The sequence below is a fragment of the Rhodnius prolixus genome, unplaced genomic scaffold (genome assembly GCF_049639745.1).
Source record: "Rhodnius prolixus isolate KJV_2025 unplaced genomic scaffold, Rpr scaffold_3, whole genome shotgun sequence".
NCBI lineage: Eukaryota > Metazoa > Arthropoda > Insecta > Hemiptera > Reduviidae > Rhodnius > Rhodnius prolixus.
Genome location: NW_027411603.1, coordinates 37500394 through 37527867, shown reverse-complemented (window position 1 = coordinate 37527867; position 27474 = coordinate 37500394). Strand labels below are relative to the sequence as shown.

General features: G+C 30.6%; 2 protein-coding genes across 2 annotated transcripts in view; both read left to right on the top strand.

The window, feature by feature from the left end:
- The first annotated feature begins 3468 nt into the window (after positions 1-3468).
- Positions 3469-8950, top strand: LOC141452472 (uncharacterized). The gene is made up of 3 exons (XM_074124650.1): positions 3469-3627; positions 6773-7327; positions 8031-8950. The coding sequence occupies exons 1-3, from the start codon at positions 3570-3572 to the stop codon at positions 8297-8299; spliced, it is 882 nt and encodes a 293-aa protein (XP_073980751.1). The 5' UTR covers positions 3469-3569; the 3' UTR covers positions 8300-8950.
- Positions 8951-16768: 7818 nt separating this feature from the next.
- The window catches only part of LOC141452471 (uncharacterized), a 121465-nt gene continuing 110759 nt past the window's right edge, over positions 16769-27474 (top strand). The window contains exon 1 of the mRNA XM_074124648.1: positions 16769-16914. The gene's annotated coding sequence lies outside the window, so the exon portion shown is untranslated. The remainder of the gene's footprint in view (positions 16915-27474) is intronic.

Here is a 27474-nt window from a genome sequence, read left to right as displayed (position 1 = left end):
TTGTTCATCTGTGTTTCGCATTATTAGCATTAGTTCAAGCTGATTCTGTGCTATTTTTGTCTACGCCAAATTATATAAAGATCTAGTTTCAACACAGATTTGGCCAAACCATGTTATAACGGCGTCACTCGTTCAGAGGGCAGCACTGGCACGACTCTTTATTTATCTATTTACTTATTTGATGACAAACTATCTATTCGCCTGAGAAATATTTGTGGCCAGTCTTCTTCTTCCAAAAGCCGTTTCTAACTATTGTCATTTATTCACGAATATTTGTTGTGTGACAGTTACATGTCTCATGGACATCTCCTACTCAGACTAAATCGAATTGTTCTGCATCTTCTCCTGACGTTGTCAAGGAACATTGAGTGCATCTTCCCCGAAATCTCCCTTTCTTTCTCTGCAATTATACCATTGTAATTTATACGTTTTATAACTGAGATTTTTATTAAACAATGTTTACGGTCAATATACAATAATTTATGATTCTATGGTTAGTTTCAGGTCTTACAAGATACTCCCAATTGTAAGAGAGTTGAAATATTCTGGCTCTGTATGTTAAAACTAGTGATTAAAGACCTATGGGAAAAATTTGTGCATTAAGAACATAAAATTATATTTGGGATACTCTCGCTGGAGTCACTTAACTGTCGTAGGTGGTCACGAAGCCACTGGCATCTCAATCGACGTGTTGGAAGATCTGGAATCAAATAAAGAATCATGAAAAACTAATCAAGTAGTGGAATAAATTAGATTAACTGAAATCTGTGTAAATAAGAGTACAAGTTTATAGTAAGAAAGATCGTCCAGCTATATTTCCATCTGTACCCTCCAAATAGGGGAGGTTAGGAGATGACACCTGTATGGCTTTTGTGTCTTGAACTGGACATCTCTTAAAGCACTCCGTACTTTTGAAATGCAACACAGTATTATTCAAAATTATATATTTCCTTGTCACTTCATCTCTTATTTTCTGAATTATTTGTGAGGTTCTGACTGTAAACAAAATGACTGTTTAAAAGAAATTTTAAGTTATATTGCTCTGCAGAGTTATTGAGGAAAGAAATTGACCTTGGAACCTGGATTCCTTGCAGGTGTCCCAGTACAACAACACTTAATTTTGGTTCCTTCTCCCGTTGCAGAGGCAGTTACCGAGTGCAAATGCTTGTGTGCAGTAAGTATGCCCACAGCCAAACTTCAGGTCATCATCATACACTATGCACTCTACTAACATCATCTACATTCTACGAAAAACACGAACCCTGTTGGAGTAAAAACAGATCTTTTTTGTCAGAGCCCTTTATAGTGACAAAGTCTAATCTCTACGTCATCTACAGTTTTGTTAATAAAGCAGCATTCAAAAAAGACTCAAAGATATGACCCAAAAGACGTGGGCGTAACCCGGAGTTTTAGAACGCCTTGAAAGTTGAATTATTGTTGTCGATGGTGAACAATTGTTGAAGTTTCCAAAACAGTGTAAATATTTTGTTATCATAGCACCGTGGAATCCTGTGCCGAGTTATGATGTTGCCCAAGTGAATCCCACTTACGCTGCACCAAGTAACTGTCAAGTAAATACTCATATCATCTGTCATGAACAGGGATAAACTGAAGTGTCCTCTGTACATTATTTTTCATGTATAATTTAGTTTTTTCTTTGTTTATCTGTTTATAAATGTTTCAGATGCCATTAAAACAAACTTTTAATTGAGTTCAGATTTAAGGTTGAGTTAATAAAAGAAACTGAATTGCATCTAAGGGAATAAATACATTAAAGAATGCTAAAATGAAAAAACAAACAAAAGCTACATTTTTTGTAATTCTTTTTTTCACTTAAAAAGATTTCAGTGTAATTTTACACCATTATTATTCTATTGGCAATACTGATAGTTCCATCTCGTTGAAAAGTATAGCACATGTTCCACACATATTATTAATCATAGCATATTGCTGATTTTTGTTAGTGCAGAGTATATTGAGATTTTGCTAGCTTTACACCACAACATTTCGACTTAATCGAATTAAATCGAAATGTTGTGGTTTAGCGCTAACATGATCTTTCAAAAATCAGCAATATGTGTGTGTGTGGGTGTGATACACTAGCTATACCTTTCAACAAAAAGGGACATAACAATATATTAAATTAGATAACATTTCTTGGGACATCGATGACCTAGATAGGTTTTTATCAATTTTAAGTTTAAATAAACCGCTGATGTCGTGCAAATGGAAGTTCATAAAATTCTCAGAATCACAATTAAGATTTTTAAAGGGATCATTCATTTTGTAAATGTACTGAAACTGTCTTCAGCAAGCCAAAGAGACAGTCTTAATGATGTTGCTTACGTACAGCATAAAAAAGTATTTTTTACAATACAGCATAAAAAGTATATTTATACGTACAGTATAAAAATCCTTCACTCAAGTTAATTCTTTCTTATCACATCGTTTTTCTCCTCATTTCAATGCCATAAATAGTATTTTTTTTTTAGAGCATTCTCTTATTCGATTAGGAGCAATTTATATAATTTTAAACTAGCAATTTTTACGAACAAATACCATCCTCTCATTTACATTCAGTTAGAGAAAACTATTTTCGCAATCCTTATAAAGATTCTTGAACAAAATGAAATATAATTTTTTTTGGAAAGGCGTTAATCAAAGATGTATGTTGTTTCTAAATATTTCTTAAAGAAATTTAAATTTTTGAGAACGTTTTTTGATGATGTGTGGTAAAGTGATATTATTCCCAGTAAACTGTTTGAACTAAGTAATCTTTCTCAAAGTATTTTTAAAAAAAATAGAAATAAATGATGAAACGTAAAATTTCTGGGAATAATAAAATATGACATCCAATGAAAAGAAAGTAATTCTGGGTGCTTATTACAGAAAATTATTCTTAAGTTGATTATAAGATTATGTTAAATTTACTTAAAAAAAATTAAAAGTTAATATTTTTTTTTAGATAAAAGTATTGTCCATTTTCAGAAAAAATGTATTTAATCAAATATTTTATTTCTTAATATTAGAGGTTTTTAAGAATATATATATATTATTTACGATATCATTGTTCGCAATGTGATGTAATTACTTTTCATATCTTTATTAATATCGCAGAAATATAATAATAACAAAATGTGTGAAAATTCCTGGGAGATTGGTGTAAATAAATTTACAACTTTATGAAATTAAAGTATTGTAGCGAAGAAAATTATCTGAGCTCTGCATTCTCAAAATACATTATTTCTTCCAGGGATATGTTAAAAATGTAATACAAAATTAAAAATAATTAAATTAACAGAATTAATTAACGATTGAATAAGTTAATGAAATCATTTTAATAATAATTATTTTTTTTTATTCGTTTCAAGCAATTTTATTAATTTTAATAACATGTTTTACAAACTAACCAGTAAACTTTGTATTACCATAATGTTTTGGACAGAATTAGGTAATTTGGACTTTGTTTTATTAACTTTTTATGTAAGTAATATAAGATATCTTCCATTCTTCTGTTGAGTATTCAAATGTGTGCATGTCTCTTTACCAGTTAAAAATTTTTATTTATAATGTCTTCAAAGAAGAATAGAACGCCAAAGAAAAATGGCAGAAGATCCACTAATAGAAGTAATAATTTATTTTTTTTTACACAAAATACTTATTTAATTAAAGTCGTATTAAGTTTACAGATTTGTTAATGATTTTAAAGTGCTTATTTAACTTCTCTGTGGTAACTGACTATCTTATTATTACATTTTGTTGTTTACGTAATTAAAAAATGGACTTAATTTAAAATTATTAGAAAAAATACAGAGTGGCCTACGTCAACTACACACTTTTCTTAATTTAGCTTAAATTTAGATTATAAATACGGTAATGGATTCTCACAATATGGGATAAGACAACTTTTTTTAATTAAACCTGCAAGATGTACTTGTTCCTAAAATTTATTATTATTTTTAATTACTTTGATATAATTTCTTTATTTTTTTTTTGTTTTTTCGCATGTTTTTTGGAGTTATATTTCTTATCAAACCATTTCACGCGTTAATTATCGCTAACACACATCTTCAAATTCTGAATTTTGGACGGAAGTGTTTTAATTGCGTTCTTGATTGAATAACAATGCCGTTTAATGAAAGAAATATTTAGAATTCAAAATGCAAATGGCAGTCCCTTTGGTTTATAGCAGTATCCAATAGGACTGTTTAGTTCATAACCAGTTTCCAGCGATGAATAAGGAATACTAAAAAGCTTTAGTATTCCTTTCATTGATTTCGATCATACTTTGTACTTTAAAGTTGATCTTCTGTGAACGAACATATCTGAAATTAAAAAAATTGTTTGCGATACAAAGTGCCACTTTTTTAACTGCAATTATTTCAATTCTTCTAGCTAACTTTTCTCCCAACTTTAATTTTACTCAAAAAGTGGCTGTTTCCTAATATTCCTTTTTTTAAGTAGAACGTTGCGTTCAATTTTTTTTACATGTGCAGTGCTGAAATTTTGTACATAAAAAGTTCAGATCCATTCATTGCAGTTTCCTCGTTAATAACTCATCATTGGTTACTCAAGAGTAGCAGAGACTGGGGCTGTTTGTCTTCTTTATAACCAATGGTTTTCATAAGATACGTATGTAATCATAAAATGCGATCGTTGTATTATTTAAGCCAAACCGATAATGGGAGAGTTGTTAATATTTTCCATTAATTATATATTTACCATCCTTTCCTTCATTCCAGTCAAACTGCTTATTTACTGACTTTACATAATTATTATTAGCACACAACTTATTTGCATGGGTTCCTTTTAAATTCACATAAATTTCCATCTTTGATTTTTAGTATAAAATAATTTATTTTTTCTTTTCCTAAATATTTTTGACTCGGTATGTTTAGTTCATCGTAAATTATTTCGGAAGGGCATAGATATTAAACCCAGTTTATTTAAAATATAACTTGTTAATACGACCTTATGTTGAGCCTAGTTGAATCTTAAGTTGAAATATTTTTAAGCATCTTTGATTAGAGCAAAATCTATTTAACTTTAAACTCAATATAATTTAATTTAACTATTAAAATATAAGCTTGAAAAGATAGTAGAATAAAACTTAGCTGTATTGTTTTAAGAAAAGCAGACGATCGTGAGGTTGTAGAAGAAAACTATGACTCCAAATCGCTAGAAATAAAGGAAAAATACATAAATTTATTACAAACCTATTTTTATAAGTTTTTCGTTCACTTTTTACAAAGAAACAGCAACTTGAAATGGGATATAAAATAAGGGTGCTTTGTACATCAATCAAGTTAAACAAATAAAAATACTTCCAAAGAATTTAGTTCTGGTAGTAATTATTATTTCTTTTAAGTTTCACTTTATTTTAATTTTTCAACTGTTTAAATCACCATGAATTTAAGCTAGGATTTAGCAAACAGTTCAGTCATCAACTTTATGTCTTCAGCGGAGCTCAGTATTCTCAGTATTTTACCAAACCTAACGGGATGAACATTGGCCAAATTCACATTCATATTTCTTGTGTTAGGTTAACCTTCTTTCTGCAGGCCTTTATTTGAATGAACATCTACTTTCTTCTCCACGAGATAAGGATGCCTTAAGCGCTGATTGGAGATTCATTCTTTCCTAGAAATAACGTTGTGCATGTTAAGTGAATAATAATTACGTGTTACTGTCTACGTGATAAATTTATGGAGAATCCATTATACGCTCTAAAGAAGTTATAACTGCTGCTTAGCGCACTTGGCTTCATTATAGCTGAAATACTTTCAGCGTTTCAAGGAAATCATATAAGTACAGGCATTCTTTTAGAACCTTATCTCTACATCTACTATATACACTGTACTTAAAAGATTAGATGAGATGTTTGAATATTTTAAAAATCTACATTATTATTTACTTATACAGTTTGATATGTGAAACCAAATATTTTGTAGACAACTATTATTTTTTAACTAAATCCCTATCTATTTCCCCCCCCCCCTAATCAGTTAAACAAAAAATAAAAACGTCATTTTTCTAGGGGCCAAAAAACTATGAAGTTTTATCGTTTCCCCAGAAAACAATAACAAATAAGTAGAGAATTTTTAGTAGAATGTTTAAACTGAATATCTGTTCTTCTGTTAAAACTACCATTTCATTAAATAATACGAGTTAGGTCCTCTATTCTTTTTTTGAGTGACTAAGTTTGAACTTTGGTAATATAAGTGTTTTTGAGGCACAAACATTGGTTGTACTAAATAACATCCTCCACTGTGACTGTAAGATCGTTCGTAAAAATGTATACTTCAGCCTACATTTCTTGGTATAATTGTGGAAATCATATTACCATTAATTATTTTATTGTTTTTAATATGGACTTAAAGTTTAGTCATTTTAAAGTTTAATGGGTAGCGTAATTCTTCGTTATTAGACACAATTTTCCCTTTCAGGAGTTACAAAAGTCCCTTCTGTGACTTAAAAATAACTTCAAAGTTACACTCTGTCGATATATATTTCTCTGTAAATTTTCTGAAATGTTTTCTCAAAAAAGCTCCTATTATCTTATATCATTACAGAAGTAAAATCTTTTGTATCTATGTTCTTTAGTGGATGATTTGTAGGCCGCCCATTGTTATCTTCTTTAGATATCTATTTACAGTTAATTAAATAGAAATAAATGATTAGAATTTTGAGGGGCAGATAAAAATATTTGCTTGCTTCTAACTATAGTTAGAAAAAGGAAATACTATTTTTGTCTGTGTGTGTTTTTTTGTAGGCAGAAGATGGAGTAGCAGTTTTGACACTTCTCAGAGCGATTGTTTTGAATGTTTACTCAGCCCAGCTGGTTTGTACGATTACTCCGATCCTACTCTTGACGGCTCAGACGGAACATGTAGCAGCTACTCAGACGAAACTTGTAGCGGCTATACAGACGATATAAGTAGCGGCTACTCAGACGATATAAGTAGTGGCTGCACAGACGAAACTTGTAGTGGCTACACAGACGAAACTAATAGTGGCTACACAGACGAAACTTATAGCAGCTATACAGACGATATAAGTAGCGGCTACTCAGACGATATAAGTAGCGGTCAATCAGATTTCACAAATAACGGCTATCCTGATTCTTCAGCCAGTAGTACCGATTGCAATCTAACAACATCAAACAATCTTACATCATCCTCAAGAAGTACTTTTTTATCTTCCTGTGATTTTCCAATTCAAAATCATCAAGACAGTTGGTTATTTTCGCCCATCGCCGAATTTAAAGATACAATTTCATTCAATCACGTTACTACCAGTGCTCTTCCACGGCTAAAATGTGATAAAGGTGGGAACAGTTAATTAATTTTCTTAACGATGTTATTAGTATTTAGAGAATTGAAAGAGAATTTTGTAAAGATTCTAAATTAAACAAGAGATAAAAATATAGTATTCTGGTTAGAACAAAAGCAAATTGTAGTTATGTTAGATCTTAGGTCTTTTTCATTTGAGATTACTTGTACCGGTTCTGCTGAGAAATATTACCGACAGCTTGATATACATTACTTGGCGCTATGAATGCCTGTTTCAGATTCGTTTCTTCTTTTCCATTCGATCAACCCCCTAACTCCAGCCCATGGAGCTCTGTTTTCTCCAGCAATTTCTCCGTCTAAAAAATTGTTTCACTTTTGACCTCTATATAGACTATTTAAGTACAAAAGACCGTACCTTTTCAATCTGATAAGTTCGACAAGTGCCGCCAAATTGCATAGCTATAAATTTAATTTTTTCTTAGCTGCTTCTATCAGGAGTTTCTGTTAGTTGGTAAACATGTACCTAGTTCTGCGTTATTTGCCAATCACCTTGTGACGATGTGTGCAATTACTATTTGTGTTTAGCAAATAAACATGAGCCAACTCTGTCATACACCAACACTTGTACATAAATATTATCATACTTTGAACTAATAGATTTATTTTTTCAGTAAGTCATTCTCTTCCCCTTGAATCTACTTTTTACTAGTTATCTGATTATTTTCCTACTTCTTTCAGGGTGCAGTCTGAGCAGCAGTGAATCAGATTACTCGTCCAGTTCGAATTCTGATTGTTCATGCAGTTGTTCAGACTGTATGGATGAGTTCACTCCGTCTGGATCATCATCCTCATGCACTTGTTCATCTTGTTGTTGTTCCCCGCCAAGCAGGGTAACGAAAAACAACCGTAAAACTAGTTCTCGCAAAACTGCTCCAAAAAAGAAAACTACTAAAAATAAAGCCAGCGTCCCTCCAAGGAGGAAGCCAATAAAAAGAGGTTGTTGTTAAAAATATTGAGGTAAATGGCTATAACTTGCAAGGAATATTTGATTACACGCTCGTATATTTGTTATATTTTATTTTAAATGTTTATTTATTTGTTATTTAGCATTTATATTCTCTATTACTTCGATTTATATTTTTAAAATGAATTATTAAAATGAAAATATTATTGTATTGTTATTAGCAAGTACAATGGATCAGTTTGTTCAATTGTTTTTTGTCATAATTATGGATATTTGTTAAAGAGACTTGTTTTAAACTGACCAAGTAAAATTAGAAGCCTTTATTTATGAACAAAAGTTCTCAGTTTTGCTCAGACGAAATTTATTTACACACTGTATCTAAAATTTTAAATTTTATATGAGTTAATGAAAACAAAACTATATTTTTATAAAATTAACCTAATAGTTATAAAATGGTAAGTAATTAAATAAGTTTTAAAAACTAACTTTTACTCTACTAATATGTAAACAAAGTTGTATACATTATTTTCTAAAATTGAAAATTTAAAATGATAATTAGTGAATTAGTCTGATATGTTTACGCCTAATAAAAAGGAGAAATGAGATTGTGCAATTTAATTAGAATTTAAAATGCAATAAACAATTATTGTACTTGTTGAAATGAAAAAAAAAAATGTATACGTATATTTCTTAATTGGTTTTCTTCGCTACTTCACCTTACTTTTAAAAAACTCGGGCAGGCTGAAAATTTCCTTAGTTGATGTACGGATGTTGGTAAAGCTTAGAAAGTCTTCAGAACTTCACTTTATTTTAGTAAAATAAGGTAAAACTTACAACCTATTAAGTTGTATGAAAGAAAGTTAAATCGAATTGTTTAGACCATTTTTAAAGGAAATATTACTGTTAAAGAAAATGAGGGATATCAAGGTCATCACTCCTTACAGGGGAGAAATATAAACACAATGAAACCAATTGGTCAAATCCACTTGTACTTAGAAGTTCTCAAAAACGGGCATTTTATGAAAAAAATTCAAAATATAAAACAATTTCATTCTCATATGGAGTGAGTGAAAGTATAAATATTTAATACTCGCATTGATTACAAAATTAAAAAGTATTTCTTTAATAAATGAATTTTTTTTCTTTTAAATTAACTGACAGAGGTTAAAATTTCAGTTAAACGTTGTAAAAACTTATCCGCATAAAAATAGAAATTATTTTACATCACCTTCTAATAAGTTGTTTTGAGTTTAAACAAAAATATTCATGCTTTAACGCTTGTTATGGAAATATTAAGAGTGAATAAAAAAAATTAATTGGACAAACCAAAGGTGGATCTCAAAATAAAATATATTTGATTGGGCATCCTTTCTTTTAGGTGAGAAGATACAACTAAATTAGTTATAAACAAAATATAGATTAGACAATCCATCGTAAAATTCACAGTCAGTGAAGAACGGTTATGATATAAATCCTACTTTTTTCCATTAACAAAAGGTTTAATGATAGAAATACGTAATTCCTTTTCATCTATAAATACTCATTTTTCTATATTTAGTTACTTCCATGGAAAGTATTCTCTTAATTAACTTAATTTATTATACTTATCTTATACATCTTTCATAAAAATAAATCTTATACAACAAAAATTAAAATCCCTTCAGAAGGAAAAATATACATCTTTTTCACAAAATTCTTTTGCCACACTCCTAATTTAAATAAAATAAGTTTGAAAATCGTAAAAAATTGCGTCACGTTTTATTTTTTACAGCTTTAATTAAAAGATTTAATTCTGAATAGTTTTTTTACTATATTACAATTGTGATGGGTGCAACATTATGATAATGATGAGGTGTGGGTTAGAAAGTGGTAGCTCCTCCAGAACCTATCTACAATCAATATTTCTGTATAATTTTAATTATACACGTTAAAAACTTGATGTTTTCTCTGAAGCATTTTGGTCTATAGATTTGTAAATACTTACATGAACTGTTCGTTACAACATATTAACAATGCGAGATTAATAATTCTACGTTATTCTGAGTAAAAAACTAAGCATACTCGTAAAATATTTGTGTACACAATTATAGATTCTTTTAATTTAGACTTGCAAGTTTTTTATTGTTAACTTTCCCTGCCCTCACAACAAATAACGCAATTTTCAGGTGCATCTGGTAAAGTTTCTTTTTTAAAATTATTACTTCCTTGTATTTGTAACAAAGAAGTGAAGATAGAATAAAAAAAGGGTAAAATTAGCCTTTTTGGTACAACTACAGCTTTACAGATGTTGGCGAATTGTAGCCTCTACCAGTCAGTTTAAGTTCTGGTCCAAATTATTTACTTTAAGGAGGTCAAAGAACTAACTAACTTTGTTTTCATTAAAACTTTCTTAAATATTTAATGCAGTTTGGTTCTCTAACTTAATCTATTACCTTCTAGAATTCTCTTCATTATATCTTATGATAAAATTTAGAAACTTTAGTTCAATTTTAAGAATGTGCTATATAATCTGTTCAATAATGAATGATGTACCAAACTTTTTAGGATTGTTCCCAATAAGAGTGATTGATCTAGGTTTAGAACTGAATTTAAAATTCTCTTGTTTGTAACAAAACAAACTTTCATAGAGGTAGAAATAAACCAAAATTGAGATATTATTATTTACAGAATATCAAGAAGTAATGCGACATTAAATAATAAATTTTTCTCTATTTTATGTCAAAGGAAGTGAATGTTAGTCTAACAAGAAATCCAGGTAAAAGCATACTCTGGGGAAAGTTCACATGCACATTCTGGAACACTATTATGCATTTTATCTTCCAGGTGTGATGGTCCTTTTAAAAAAGTGTTACGAGTAGTTGTCAATTTTTGTAGAAAATCCAATTCATTCGATTGGCTAAACTTGATATTCTTTTTTATTTGTAATTAGAGTTTTAAGAAGAAAAAATGCTTGTAGAAATGCTGTTGTGGCCAAGATTTTTGAGGTAGATAGTCAACTGATGTTCTTATGTTGCATTATGAATTAGGAATGCGAATCGTTTATGATTCTTTTCTTTTATGAGCTGTAATTGAAAGACAGGAGTATCTAAAAGAAAATAATAGAAATCTAAAATATAAAGGTATTAGATCTGGGAATGAAAATAGTAACGCCTAAATAATGTGATGGCTGAAACTATTGCCTTCAAAATTCTGTCTAATTCGCACCCGTCATTTTTAGTTCTGTCTTTTTATTGACAATTATTGGGCACAATAGTCTAATTTACTTTTAAAAAAAATTATTTTCACGTGACCTAGAGATTACTTTATTAATACAGTAAAGCTGACTGACTTTAGCTATTCAGCTCAGATGAAACTGAATTCAGTAACTAAATACTGAATTTTAGGTATTTATTAATTAGTAAAGTGATTGATAACTATATGAAGTCATTCTTACAAATTCTATTAATTTCAGATATTACTTTTTCTTTGATTTTTTGCTTTAGTGTTGTGAGATTAAAAGAAAGGTCAATTAGCCTCTAAAGGCCATGCCTAATGCTACGTCCGAGCCTATGGTTGTAAATGCATTAAAGGATCTTTGGATAGTATTTATGGAAATGTTCTATGGATGATATATTTCTTTTCTAGCTCCCTAAGGCCTAAGCGTGTAAACATTGAATTTGAATGAAGATGGCGCAGGTCACCGGGAGATGTATGGAAGTCTTCTTCTTTTCTCCAGAGAATTCTACGAAGTAATCATTGTTCCCCTAGTGCAATCCTAGATTAAGCTTTAAGTCATTCTACTACGATGTTAGAGCTCCCTGTCTAAACTTCATAATAAGTAAATTCTTTTATATTTTTTTCAAGTTTTAATCCTGAATATGGAGGCACTTTGTTATTTATCCATTTCATTTCCATAGTGTGAAAAATTGCTGAATATCTTTTTAATATAAGTATCTTACATTCTGCTCTTACCAAAGTTCAGTATTACTGATGTTGATGTTTGAGTTCACAGCTCCTCTACCATTTTTAGCAACTTGGCTAACTTTGAACAGACACTTTGACATTATAAATTATTATTATTGCTTTAAAACAAAGAAATCAATGTGTTTCTAATTGACTGTTGTAACCTTGAATTAAATTATTCCTTAATTTCGTCCTTTAAGAGAATCTTTCATCCAGAAAATAGTTAACATTCATAAGTGTCTTAAGGCGAAATGATTTCTTCTGATTAGATTATTATCTTAATACCAACAATGATATTTATGTTTCCTGTAAATGCACTTCTCTTCAGGTCATTTTGCTATGAGAGTAGTTTTACTGCGCATTCCATTTTTGTAAATAACATTTAACAACTTCATAGAGCAATTTTTAAAATAATAATAAAAAGGGGACTTAGAAAACCACCGATATATACGAGTATGTAGTTTGCATTTGCTAGAACTAGAAAAATAGAAAACTAATTGTAAAGTAAAGAGTTATTGTATTTTGTTAATGCTAATTCTTCCTAATAATGCACCTCAAGACTTTTCTCAATGTTAGCTTAACTTAGTTTTCCTTTTATTCTTATTATTTGTTAATTTTGGATTGTTTTTACTACGATGTCGAACATCTTATCTTTGCAGATGACTTAAAAATGTTTAAAAAAGAATCGGAATAGAAATGATGTATCCATTCTTTAAGACAATTTGATATGTTTTATTACTGGCGTTCAACCAATGCTCTTATTTGAATACAACCGAATGTTTACAAATATCGTTTGACAGGTTAAACCGTTTTCGCTAGCCAATACAAAATAGTTAATGTACCAATTGCTTTTTGTTGATTCTGACTATAGATTTGGTATCATTTTTTTCTCTTGGGACACTTTCGATTGACTCATTAACTGCGGCAGTAAGAAGTTATTTAACATGCTGGACATTATTCTTCGCAACTTTATTCTACATCAAATATCTTCTAATTTTTTACTTTAAGTTGAAGAAAATTTCCTGGGTTTGGTAGTCTTCACATTCTGAGAGAATATTCAAACATCTATCACATTTCCCACATTGTCTTCTCGTACATGCTGACGTGATTTTCCTTTTCTAACTTCTTCCCAACATTGCTGTTTCTCGCGAACTTCTTTCTTTTCTTGACTCCTTTGTTCCGTCTCATTTTACCTGACATATCCTAACTTCCAGTCCTTAATTCCATACATAGTGTTGTCTTAAGAAGTCAGATTTCTCTAGAGTGGTCTCAGTAGTGAACTCTCTAACTCTCTTATTGAAAATATCTTCCATTGCTCTTTAAGAGTTATACACAAACATTTCACTTCTTTGTAGTCTTAAATTTATTCTCATTATCCTATCCAGAATAAATGATACTTAGCAAGTTTTGTTGTTACACAATGTTTTATGTTTTGTTACTAAAATAACTATTTTATATTTGCCTTTAGTTCAAACTAACTTTGTATTTTTTTTCCGTATGTTCTGTATGATTAATAAATAAGTATAGTAGAAGTGATAAATCATTTAGCACATTAATGCTACATCATGAGTGGTGATGGATAGAGTTGTCTGTAACGAGAGAACACCTAGCTGCACTGAAAAAAAAGCTCCAAACACCAATGATCTCAGATGTTTGCGCGCTATAAATAAATAAATAACCTTGCTAACTTTATTACTTTATTAAAAAAAAAATGTCTTTAACCTTTATTAAAATTTAATTTAATGTGTAGTAAGTACAATAAAGTAATAAAATAATAGAAATGTAACTGCTTCTTACAGACATTCTGTGATAGTTCATTACTATTAGTCTGTGACATTTACTGGCTGTTTTCTAGAACAGTGTGCTACATTTCTTATTACATTACAAGAAGTTTTGGTTTTGTTACGGAAATATAAGACATGTAACCAAGAAATCCTCGCACATATGAATGTCGTTTTGGTGTTCATTTGTGAAATCCTCTCCATTACCAATCTAGATTTTATTTTCTCCAGAGATATAACTTTTAATACTTTTCTTTCAATATTTCAGAAGTAGATGGATGTTATAAAAAAATGTTTCCAGTCTTTTCCATTAGGTGGCTCTTTTTCAATACCTTTCTCATTACAAAGAAAACCATGAGTTTATCTAAAATGTTTTAATTTCAAGGATGAATTCTGAAAAAGTCTAAAGAGAAAATATTGCAAAAATACCAAAAATTCAAGTGGATTATACGCCTTTTGCTTATAACAAAAAAGAAATGTAATTCAAACCTCATTAATTTTCTTATGGTAATTTCTTTGGCTTGGACTTTTTGATTGAAACATGTACATTTCACGTAATTTCATATTAATTAATTAATGTCCATATAAAAAAATACCTTGGGTAAATCGAAGTGAGCAAGTGTGAGACAGAACAGTCCACGGGCTTTCATCGCCTAGATGGTACTAGAAAGAAGTCAAAGATAACGATGTTGTCCAGGGGCGTTTATCGACCACTAAAAAATTTAACAACAAATTAAAGGCTCCGATATTCTTCGCTATTAATTTATTATAAATTAACTACAGACATATGTCGTCAGATAATTAAATTAAAATTTTAAACCACTGTTAATAAGAGTGGGATAATAAAGGGTGTGAAACATTGTATATTTTGTAATAATATTGTATATTAACATCTGGTGACAATATCGCTAATCAAGAAAACATAGTTAAAATATGAGAAAACATAATTATTAACTTATGTTTGGGAATTTTTCACATTATATTTAGTTTTGCTTTCATACCAATACTTGCATAATATTATTATGTTGTAACTTATCAAAAATGAAATTTTTCCTTGAAATATATATTTTTTTTTTTTTATTAATTTAACTAAAATTCTCCATAAGTAATTTTAAATGATTTGGAAATACTTTTTTTACTTTTCACACTGTGTTTTTTATTATCCTCTTGTCGCTTTCAAAGGAGTGAAGAGCAACTGAGTTAAATTTTTTAAATTGAGCTAATATGGAAAGTATTTTGAGTGGTTCAATGCCCTAGCAAATAAAAATTAATCTTTCACTTAGTGTTGCGCAGCATTTTTTGGGGACGGAAAGTTGTGACCCGATTTTTCTCCAATTAACTCCACGCAGGAGGAGTTCGGGCAGTAAAGTTGGAGTTGATACTCAGTGGAATCCACTTTACTGACCTTCATATTTTCCAATACTCTGCAAAACTGATTAAACGTCAAAGATATGGTCCGCATGGCGGCATCACGTTCATAACTTATTCTTCACTCATAAATCATAGTAGTGCTGACAAGTTGCTTCTTCTAAAATCTCCTGTTTCATCCGGTTTGTTTTGGAAATACTGACATGTTTTGAAACTTTTCTTTGCACAAATCTGATGTTGGAGATTCTAATGATGGATAAAGATTTGAAACCTGTCAGAATATTTCTCAAAACAAGAAAATACTGTGACGAATAAAATGTTGAATTGAAAGGATCCAACTCATAATAAATAATGATAGTTTTGGTTTTCTGCCGTTGTTAATTGATGATTTTTTGGGGGGAATATTGAGATGCGGTATAATAAACTCAAAAACAAATTTTGTTTGTTCATACCAACGTTTCGGTAAATATTATTACCTTCTTCAGGGTATTGTATTGTTCTTTGTGGAGTTTAATGTTAAGCTACAACATCATAACTGTTGAAAGAAAGTGCATGAAGAAAGAGATTTGTTTGTGAATTTATTGGCCGCACCTCAAAATTCCCTAAAATAAATAATAAATAATTTTCTTCGTTTCTACTTTTCGTACATATGTACCACACATTTTAGAAACTAAAAATATTTCCCAGGAAAGTCATTTTATGAAAATTCTATGGAAAACTTATTAGGAATAATAATTTGGTACATTGCTGCTGAAGCGTCAATTGCCTTGTGACCATCTGATTGCATTATTGAAAATGGCAATCTTTGGGTTCAAAATTCAAAAGATATCCTGTCGTAGCCGTTTAAACATTATCATTGGATGATCATCATTCAAATCTTTTAGCGATTGACTTTTGTGCAATATATTTGAACTTGAATCAAGAGCTTAAAGTAGAGGTCATAAAATCGAATTCTTAAACGAAAAAACATTAATTAAGATGAAGAAAAATAGGATTGCGAATGAAAGAAAAAAATGTTAGTGAAGTTGTTCAAGTCCAAGAAAGGGGTATTCTCGTTTTAAATAAAAGAATTTATTGACAGTAATATGGATCAAAAGGAGGTTTCTAGTCTTTTTAAAAAATCCAATATTTTGTCATTTTATTAGACGAAGAGGATTAAATTGATTGAAGCAGAAAATTATGAAGAAATGTACTTTCTGGTTTGAAGAAGTAAAAGACATCACAGAAAAAATATCGCAGCTTAGATTTGGGAAAGTAAAAATGATCAAGATTATCTTTAAAAACCAAATAAACCAATCCCTGAGAAGGGATGAACAGAAAATCAGCGTGGAAAGGACCTTGAATGTACCTGTGGGGGTTTCTATCCCCCGTAGTGGCGAACTAGGTCCAAGAAGGGGGCTTCACAGTGGCGCAGCGTGGGGGCAAACTGCTGTTTACTCTTCTCTTAGCGTAACGGGCTATCCTCTCGCACAGTCGTTCTCACTAGTTGCTCGTGCTACTTCTCTGTGACATCCTCATCCTGCACGCTGGGATTTCTAACTAATCTTCGTCTTTCTTTCAAAAAAAGGTAAGCTTCAGTTTTTGAATTATTCACTTATAACTTATAACTGCATGAATATGTGCAAAAATTCAACCATATAGATTTATCAGAAGTAAATCTCATTATGCTCTGTTGTTATCAGGTTCTTCTTAATCTTAGAGTCCTTCTTCAAAACTTATCAATATGAAGCGAAAATAAAATTTGCTAAAAAAATTGAAACTTATAAATTGTGCGAACCTCGACTTCTGTATTCAAAAAAAACAAACAAATCTAGAAATTTATAGAAGTATATTTATTTATATTTGCGATAAAAAGATGTAATTAGGAAGTTATTTAATGAACATGGCTGATTGCGTGTGATGTGTTATGGATTATCTCTTCTCTACAATTCTCTGTCTTGGAGGTTCCCATCATGCAAACCCTCTTACCTTCTCGTGATAGTTCGGACAATCTCTTGCAATCTCCTACCTGCCCAAATACAAGAGCTTTATTTCCGGTTACTTCTTCTCTAAACTGTAGACTTCTCTTCATGAAAAATGCCTTTATAGAGATTCAGCATTTTCTCGATATTCTCTCTTTTCTTTTCGTTCAAGAAATCTTTGTAATACTAACATCCTTCAAGCTCTTTCAGGGAATATATTTTTTATTCTTTTCTTTTGAAAGCTTTTTATTTTTAATGGGCAGTTTTTCTTTTTAGTCGCGTAATAGTTTCATTAACATTCTCGCTATTACTATCAAGACCAGTAAACTATTAATAAGTACCATTTCACGAATGTGAAGTATTCAATAGTATGAACTACTAACACTTCAATCATAGATTTATATTATTAATATTGTCGTTTAACTTAGAGATTGTTAATAGCTTTTATTAATTACAGTACTATTTCTAAGGCTTATTTTAATACATATATAGATTAAGCTCTGCCGTTATTATCTTTTTAACAAACCAAAGTTCAAAAGCTTACCTTCAGATTTCAGACTATCATTAAGGACTAAGCTGGTATCGTTCATCTGACTTTGATCTTTTAGCTTAACTTCATCTAGCTGAACTTGCATTAAACTTATCTTCTTCTGCATGCTATTAGCCAGTTTCGTCGCCTAATTCCTCCTCCTAGCTTTACTGCAATTTTTTTATCTTTTATTTTTGTTTTCACTTCTTTACTTCCTGATTCTTTTTTTTTCTTACTTCTTAACAGTTCATTAATCGCTTACGGTATTCAGTGTTTTGGTTTTAGTTATAAAGTGATTGTTATATCTTCTCGCCCAGGAAAGTCTTTCTGTTTGCTCTTTCTTCTGTTTACAACTTTTAGATTGCTCAATTATCTTCTTTTCTAGCAGGCTGGTATAAACTTCAGGAACTATTGAATCTTCCATTGTTTCGATTCTTCTGGAAGACGTGGTGACTTGAGCGAACCAATATCTTTACTACAGTACTGAAACTTATATTAAAGCTGCCGCTATAGACTGCCAATAAATGTTACTGCTACATCTTCGTATTCAACCTTTTCTTCAATCTCTGTCCTTCACCAAATGCGGCCATAGAGCTAGGAAGCGTTCTTTCTTTTAGGCGTCGTAATCCTCCTTGCAAATATTTGACATGAGCAATATCCTGGTATCTATGTCCTGGGTATGTTCCTTTGATAATAAATCGGTTGCTTCGTGATTCCATACCGTTAGCAGTCCCCAGTAGGTTTGCATAAAGACAAAATAAAAATTCGTATTCCCAGGTTTCGTCACCATTTGGTTAAATCCTAAACGTTATGATATGTTAATAGCTTCGTTAATTACAACACCCTTTCTGCGATAAACGAATAAGCTCTTATTTTAATGCATAAATTATACACTGACGTTATTGCTTCATTTTTATCTGAGTTAAAAAAGGTGTTGCTACAAAAAACAATCTCCTTTTTTTCGTACTTTCTTTTAAATATTAACCACGATAGAAATGTTACTAGAATATTTGCATGTATAACAATACTAATTAGGGTTTAAAAACACAATAGTACCTTCTAAAACATCAAGGTCAAAGTATTTGCTATCCTTTAGTTAAAATAAACACGCAAAATGCTAAGAGTGCGTGTATGCTAGCTACGCAATTCTTTTGGCGATTGATTGCTGCGTGATGCAGAAATGTACCACTTAAAGCAGATAGTGCTTCACTTCTATCCGTCTTATTCACAGTATTGGATTTTTTTCGTTCGGTTGGAATTATTTGATAAATTACTGCACGTTCTACTCCATATTCCATAAGGAGTGTAATGATTGCATTAAAGCTATTCATCTAAATTAGTCACAGAATATTTGTTAAATAATAATTGCATTTTTGTTTACATTTTCATCTTTCTATGTTTATAGTTTTTAAATGCATTCCTTATGCTAATTTATGGAACTCGAAGTGTCCGTGTTTGCGTCCTTGAGTAAGTTCGACCTCATTCAAAGTTAGATGCATCTTCTGTCTTCGACGTTCGTTCCCACTTGAACTTTATGTCTTGGCGCAGAGGTGTTAGTGAATGATTTATTCAAGTTAGTGTAATGGTTGTGAATAGTCACGATATTTGTTCGTTATCTTTTATTGAAATATTTATGGGTTTTTGGATGAAAATATTTCAACTTTTTTTTTCTTTTTAACGATCAGAGTGCATCTTTTCCCAGACTTCTGTATTTGGTTGACTTCATCCAAAATCAAAGCTCTTAGCTGTCGACTCTGATTTGGTGATTCTATCTTTTGGGGGTGGATTCTTTTATTTCAATCTATAATGAACACATCTTGGATAAAATATTTTGCAGTTGTAGGTTTCATTTTTAAACTCTGGCCTTCTTATTCAGCAGTTTCCCAGTATTCAAAATCTACGTTACAGGCATTTCTGCTTTCTCTGCAGGTACCGATCGAGTTAAATAATGTGATCACAGCCAAATTATATCTTATTCTAAGTTTACGTTCGTATTTGCACATTTTAACCCTCTCACAGTCTAAAAAAGTGTAATAATTGACTTCTAAGGAAGTCACCCTCTCCACTGTCAGCTTCGAAAAGTTTATGGAGCAGGAAGTGTCCGCGCTAGAGTCCTTCGACTCTTTTCGACTTCTTTTTCTAAGACCAATCAGTATCTGCCATGATCTATATCTTTATCTAATCTGCATCTTAATATTAATATTGCAGAGAATATCGCAGTCGGTGTGTCTGATGTGTGACTTCATTGCAGCTACAATAATCAAAAGGTTTAGACAAAGGTCCATTCTTTGTTTGCTTGGTTTTAAATGTGCCTTATATGAATTTCAGATTGTGTTAAATGGATGCTTTTTTCTGATGCATACAAACAATACTAAAAAAAACTTTTTAAAAAAAGTCTTCCAAATTGCGGTGCCTTTTGTTACAAGTACACTAGTGGATAATGCGTTAAAATCTCCTACAACTATTTTAAAGCACTCCAAGTTGTTGGCAGTAGGAGATCCAAAACAGATTATTGAGTGGTAGCAGATTAGTGAATAGGATAATCTAGCAGAGTATCTTGGAATTTATAGGCAAGAAATACACAGTTAATGTTATTATCATATCCTTTGACACTTAAGAGTCATCAGTGGAAACAGAACTGCCAATAGATGACCTAATTACACCAATATTATTGATGTAATAAAAGTATATGGCATTAACATAACAGGTCCAGTCTTCTTTGAGCTAACTGATGAAGTGAATAATGCAAATTCTAACAAAAGCTAGATTTAGTAACGATTTAGGAGGCTCCTGTAGTAGTCCCTCGGTACATTCCTGACTTAAGGCTTTTAAAAATCGTTAATAACAGATTATCCATATTTAGGAGATTATATTCTAAGCCTAAATACTATATTTCTAAAGATAGCTTCACAATGTCTCCCACAGGAACATTTAATTTATTTCAGTAAATTAATTACAACCAGAGATTAACTTTGGTAGAACACTGGGCAGTTATCCTATAATATAAGGCCGCAATTAATATAAATTATAGTAGGAACCCTCCGGCTAAGAGTCAGATTAAGGGAAATTTCACATTTAAATTCGGAGGCGCAGAGAATAAAACAAAACAAATTCCCTTCTGTTTGCGTAAAGTACCGATTTCGAGGGTATACAGTCCTGTTAGGTGGGGGTCTGCGGCAAGGGGAAGGAAGTCTTTACTGCCCGGTGTATTAGATGGAAATTACCGTGGTCATATTTGGGGTTAGAATTAACCTCATTCTCTCAAAATTAATTTTATTATTAAAGTTATCATTTACCAAGCTTGCAATGTTATATGGCGTTTTACCTTTTCGTTTTAAGTTATTTATTTTATTTACGAAGTAAGAAAGGAAGTATTTTACCTTTTACTCGTTCGTAATTGGTCAAAGAAAATTTTACGATCACTGAAAATAACTTTTTTGTGTCCTCTTAGTTGGGAAAAAAAGTGACTTTTTACAATATACCTGTGTATGTGAATAAGTCAGCACAATCCAAAAACGGGAAATCGTGCCTAAAGATCACTTTTGAAATTTCGTCTTGCTTCTAATTTTCGTTTTTAAATACTGTTCAACATTTTTAGTAAGAATTCAACCTGGAGAAAATAGTATAATTTGAAAATTGCCGTTTTTTTTGAGTGTTTGAAGGAGTTACATCTTGGCGATTAATGCTTACGCTTAAATTTATTCTTTATGACGTTAGGCTTCAGGTAATCCAAGGAACGAGTTTTTTATGTTTTTGTTTTTAGTATTTTCGTGCAAATTACTTAAAAACGAATTTCTTTAAAGTATGGCTGTTTTTAAATGTTTATAAACCTTATAACTTTCATTGGAACTTTTTTTTTAATATCTATTTTTGAAAAGAATTCTGTGAAATCTGTGATTCGCCTTACTAAGAGGATCTGTTAAAAATTGGGATCAATTAATGATAATTTGATGCAGTAAAATCATTTAAATGATATTATTGTTACCAAATTAGAATAAAAGATATAAGCTTCTTCGTTCATTTCTAAGTGGCTGAAATTACGAGCTGAAGTATGGATGAAATGTTGGGTACTGGCTGATTTGTGTACCTTGTCATCTATTCAACCTTTACAATTGACTTATTTAATTGTAAGTTTTCGTTAAGGAGATATATGTAAGAGATGTTGTTGTCCTTTGGTGATTAAAGTTTGGTGGAAGATATTTTACCAAACTGAATCAATGTTAATTTTAAAATGGAAATGATCGTAATGTACTAACTGCTCATTTGTTTGGTTCTTCTACTTCTTTTATCGGCTTTGTTTGCGATTGCCGTTTTCCTTCAGAGCTCATATTTCATGACTTTAAGATACGAAGAGATTTATTTTTAAAAGAATAAGTTTCGCCCTTTGCTGTAGATAATTTTTTAAAGTTAATACAATTTTTAGCACATTTTTTCGTAAGCTTCAAGTGTTTGGTTTAGGTCTTTTCTTAAATAATAAAGATTTTTTTTGTAATTAATCTTTCTGACAAACTTTACTACAGCCTAAATTTGGAAACTAATTATGAATGATTGTCTGGAATGAGCTAGAAAAAGATTTCTGGGCAAATATTTGAATTAGATTCTTCTTTCATTCATAATTGTAACAAAAATTGCAAGGATTAGTTATCTCCAAGAAATAAGTTTTACAAACCAGCTTGAATTCTTAAAACTTAAGCTAAGCAAAAACTTACTTGCGGTCATCGCTTGTCCAAGAAAAAAAAAAAAAAAAATTAAAAGAACAATAATGAGGCCATTTTGTTACTCGAAAAAGACTTAGTCAAATTATTTTTGAACGACTTTGCTTGATCAATGCAAGAAACTAGAGTAGACGTCTGAACATATTCATAAATTGTTTAATTATCTTTAAGGTTTATAGGTACAATAAATTTATCTGATCATTTAGATGATTTTCAGTTTTCTAACTTATTTATGCAATTTATTGCAATATTATTAAACTGCTTATTTGTTCTTTAAATCATAGTTCAAATATATAAACAATTATATTTATATAAACAGTATAATACATGTATACATATCTTTTTACCTTAATGCCTCAGGTGAAATTGTATCTAGATGCCTCTACTAATCAATACTAACTACCAGTAGTAAATAATGTACATATGGTAAACCAAATTTCTTTAACGCAAGCACATTAATGAACTAGCTATGATTATGCACACATATTAACGTTCCTGGACGTTGAAATTACTTTCTATAACAACTCACTTATGACCTTACTCACCACTTGGGAAGGTTTCCGCTTTTGTCTTCCTCTTTGCAACTAGATCACGAATTCTCTTATATCTTCCATCCATATATCCAAAGAAAGTTGTAGGTTTATAGTTTTGGTCTTGGGTTTGGACATCTTTTAGTAAGTACTTGACTGTTTGCCCGCTATAAAGGAAATGAAAAAAGAAGTGTGCAGACAGCACGACTTTAGACACTGTATTGAACTTTTTGAACGTGTAATAATAATATTATTATTATTCACAGTAATAATAATAAAAAGAGGTGAATTAATAAAAAAAGAATCCATACCTATAAAAAGTAAAATAATATTTTTGACCTTTCATCACCTCAGACTAATACGGAAAATACGAATAAACATGTGATGATGAAACCACTGATGTATATATTAGAACAGCTTTATATTTGCTGCTAAACTTGCAAATTTAAAAAGTGCATATTGCTGTTTAATAGAATCTTTAAAATAAGTTTCTACTTTTCAATAAGATATAAATTTTGTATTACTTAATACATTGGTTTTGCTATCTAACATATATTGTTCAATGTATCTGATCTCCTCAGATGTAAAATCTTTACAAAAGTCTATCAACGCATTTGAACGTTACTGTGAAAAATGGAATTTAAAACTTAATCTTTCAAAATCTCAAATCATGGTTTTTAGACAAGGGGGAAACCAGCAAAATTCGAGAAATGGTGGTACGGAAAAGAGAAAATCCTGGTCGTTAATTGCTATAAATCCTGGGTGTCTTACTAACTGCTTCTCTGAACTTTAAAAAGCATTTATTTGCGAGGCTTTCTAAGGCGAAAACTGGGCTTAATTCTATTTGGAAGAAGGTAATGTTGGATGCAAACGTAAGTTTTCCAGCAAAACACAGAGTGTTTAACTCAGTGTCCCGTGCTGTCCTGTGTTGTGGAGCTCAGGTATGGGGTGGTAACTTGTATGTTGAAGTAGAGAAATTGCTGAGGTTTTTTATTAAGAAAATATTACAGTTGCCTCAGCATACGCCAACATATTTTATACACCTCGAAACAGAAATATGGCCGCTCTATATACATACTCTTAAATTACACCACGACTACATAATTAAATCGTTAAATTTTGCTACAGATAGATTACCCCGGTTACCGGCACAAAAAACTATTGATAGTAATACATATTGGTTTAAAGATATTCAAGACACATTGGTCAAATATAACATAAACATTCAAATAGATTTTAGTGATACCATTTCTTTGAAAAAACAGTTCAAACAATTAAGGAATGAAGTTCTAATTCAACTACAAAATGAATATATAACTGCAGCTAGAAACACAAATAGATATTTATTGTATAAAGATTTAGATTATAATAAAAGTTATATATATGATCTACCACTAAGTGATGCAAAAATTAGAGGAGAAAGTCTAAATGTAAATGCTAAACCAATCAGCGGCCAGTTGGACGCTTCATGTCCTCTTTGCTATGTCTGTGACAGAGAAGATGTCTATCATTTCATAGCAATTTGTCCAAAGCTAGCCGGTGTTAGATCTAAATGGTTCAACCAGCAGCATTTAGAAGGGTATCAGTTTATGAACTATGTTAACGGAGATGACTGGTGTAGGCTTATCGGCTACTGTAAAGAGGCATGGATGTTAAGGCAGAGTTTATTGTAAAGTCTTCATCATGCATAACTTTGTTTTCTGATTATACTGTTGATTTCGTTAGGTTTTGGTTTAAAAAAAAAGAAGTTATATTAAGTTGATGTGATTTAGAAGATTGTTTATTTATTTATATTAATTTGATGTGATTTGGAGGATTGTTTATTTGCTTATTTATTTGATTTTATTTTTATTTTTTGCAATTTATTTATCGTTTGCTTTTTCCTATATATCATAGAGTTGCAGCTCCCTTGAACCCCTCGGACGGTCATTTGACCATGTAGTATATTGTCTTGTTTTTATGTATTAAATTGAGATTGTAAATTCTTTTAAATAAAGACAATTTATTATTGTTCAAAGTATGGCCTAGTATAACTGAATGCTCAATGTACTGCTATCTTCCTGCCAGCTCTTGGGTTCCAGCATCATTCATTGGGTTTCGAATCAACCAAACTCCTGTAATCCACCTCCAGGTAGTTGATCGGCCAATCTTAGTAAATCTTAGACGGCTGTGAGGCCCGAGACTGGATTTTCTCTTTAGGATAACTATATGGATGGGTCCAGAGTGGCTTTGGATAGAGTATTTTCCTTTCTTCATTAGATTGAAAGCACTAAATTACTAACAGCATCTTAAGTTCTGTAAACTTAGATGTTATTATCAGAAGAATAACAAATAACTTCCGCAACTATTTATCACTTGCATTACGAAATGCAGTTAATAAATACTAATAAAGATAGACTATCGTTAGAGAATTAAACTATACACATTATTAAAAGAAACAAATCAATAGAAATTGTTGCATATAATAGAATAGGGAGAGAAACTATATGTATATTCAGTGTTCAAGTGGAAAAGAAACCGCAGAATGTGTATTGTGCTGCAGATGGTAAAGTGGGCTGCTGGTGACAATATGAGCTTATTTACTGATCACTGTTATCTGAAACTTTCACTAATTACTGCTATCCATCTTGTTTAGGTGTTAAATTTACTAATTTACCTAACGTTGCTTGTTAAAACACAATACAAATATTTATCTCAAAAAAAAAATAACTGCAACCAAAGATTCTTCTGGAATAGCTTCAGATAATGTTCTTACTTACCTTTTTTTTTATCTTAAGAATCTGTCACATTCAGATATTATAATCCATTTATTTTATAAAAAAAATTTTACCTTTACCGGTGTCACAAATAATCCACATATTACCTATTTTAGGTATAGTGTGTACGAACACTATTAAAATAGGGTTTTGACATTATTAAAATCAATTTTATTCAGTAATTTTTCGTTATTAACCATTTATTCAGTTTAAGAAATTATTAACTTTTTTATTTTTTGTAAAGCCATGACTAAGTAGTTAACATTCAAGTTGTAATGGTTCAGTGCTAAAAAGTATAGATTTTCTTTAAAAAGTTCGACTTTTTGAACATTCTACTTCACGGACAGGGTTGTGGAGATAAAGGGTTATCGTAACAGAAAAAAAAATGAAAAATAATAATTATAATGAGTATAAATAAAATATATTTTTGAAGGAAAGGTATTAGCTTAGTGATTTTAACGAGGTGGATTCGAACGCTAGAGATCTCTATGTTACCGGAACTTTTTATAACTCCACAAAACTTCTTTCTCTAGTTTCAGTCACTTGAGGTGCCCGAAAAGTTGGAGCTATCTTAAAGAAAATGTCTACTTTTAGGCCACAGCCAATCATTAAACTTGTACATAGCCAAAAAAAGTAACTATGTAACAGGTTGTAGTTTTCGTTATTATCATCCAAAAGTTGAAAGTTGAACAGAAATTTTGAGGAAAACTTAGATTTGAGTCGTTATAAAATGCAGTGATTAGTGCGAAACCGATCATTTCATTTCTAAACAATTGAAAGGGTGATTTGAAATTCTACTTTTCGAACTTTATTGGTTCACTAGCTCCAAATATTTCAATGAAGTGGGTGGAATACAAAGTTGCGGTCTTAAGCTTATCAGATGGTGGCAATATTCAGAGAACAATGTACGGTTAAATGCATCTTTTAATAAAACCTTATCTTTGCATGTCCAGTATCCAAATTATAGGAACTCCAGTAAGCATAAAATGCTTGAAACACATGAAAACACTTTAAAAAAGGAAAATATCTGTTCAAAAATTGAGTTTAAAATAATTATATTATTTTATTTATCACAGTGCGCCTAAATTGAATAAGCCACTTCATTTTTAAGAGAGTTAAATAAATAAATAAATGAAGCCAACACTTTAATTGAAAGGATGCATGAAATTACCATTTTTAAATCATATGGTAACAATTCCTTCATTTTATAGACTGAACTCCCACCTGTTAGATAATAAGTTGTGGTAATAAGTTTCAAAATAACTTTCCAACGGAGGAGTAATACCGTAGTTCCAGGTTGTGTGAATGATTACGTTAATGAATTTCACAAAAATATGTACCATTTTCTTGAAAAATAATTATACGTTTTTTTTTTTTGGAATTTTATCCTTTTTTAAAAATGAAGTTCAGAAATTGTTAAAAGTGGTTAAAAACAAACGAAAGAATAAAACTGGTATTAACTCATTCACAACTTAGTCTAACTCAAGGATGAGCAACACGCGGCCCGCCAAGCATTTCTAAAATTGAATTTATTTTAACGACTTTCTCCCATCAATATATTGTTATAAAATTAATTATAATAAAATAGTAGTACATACTAAACCAAAATATTTTTTTATGGCGAGTTACTTGTCGA

Bases quoted from the DNA above. Each gene is read 5' to 3' on its own strand.
- LOC141452472 (XM_074124650.1), top strand. From the start codon at position 3,570: ATGTCTTCAAAGAAGAATAGAACGCCAAAGAAAAATGGCAGAAGATCC. The intron at 3,628-6,772 runs GTAATAATTTAT...GTTTTTTTGTAG, and splicing joins CAGAAGATCCACTAATAGAA to GCAGAAGATGGAGTAGCAGT. The intron at 7,328-8,030 runs GTGGGAACAGTT...TACTTCTTTCAG, and splicing joins ACGGCTAAAATGTGATAAAG to GGTGCAGTCTGAGCAGCAGT.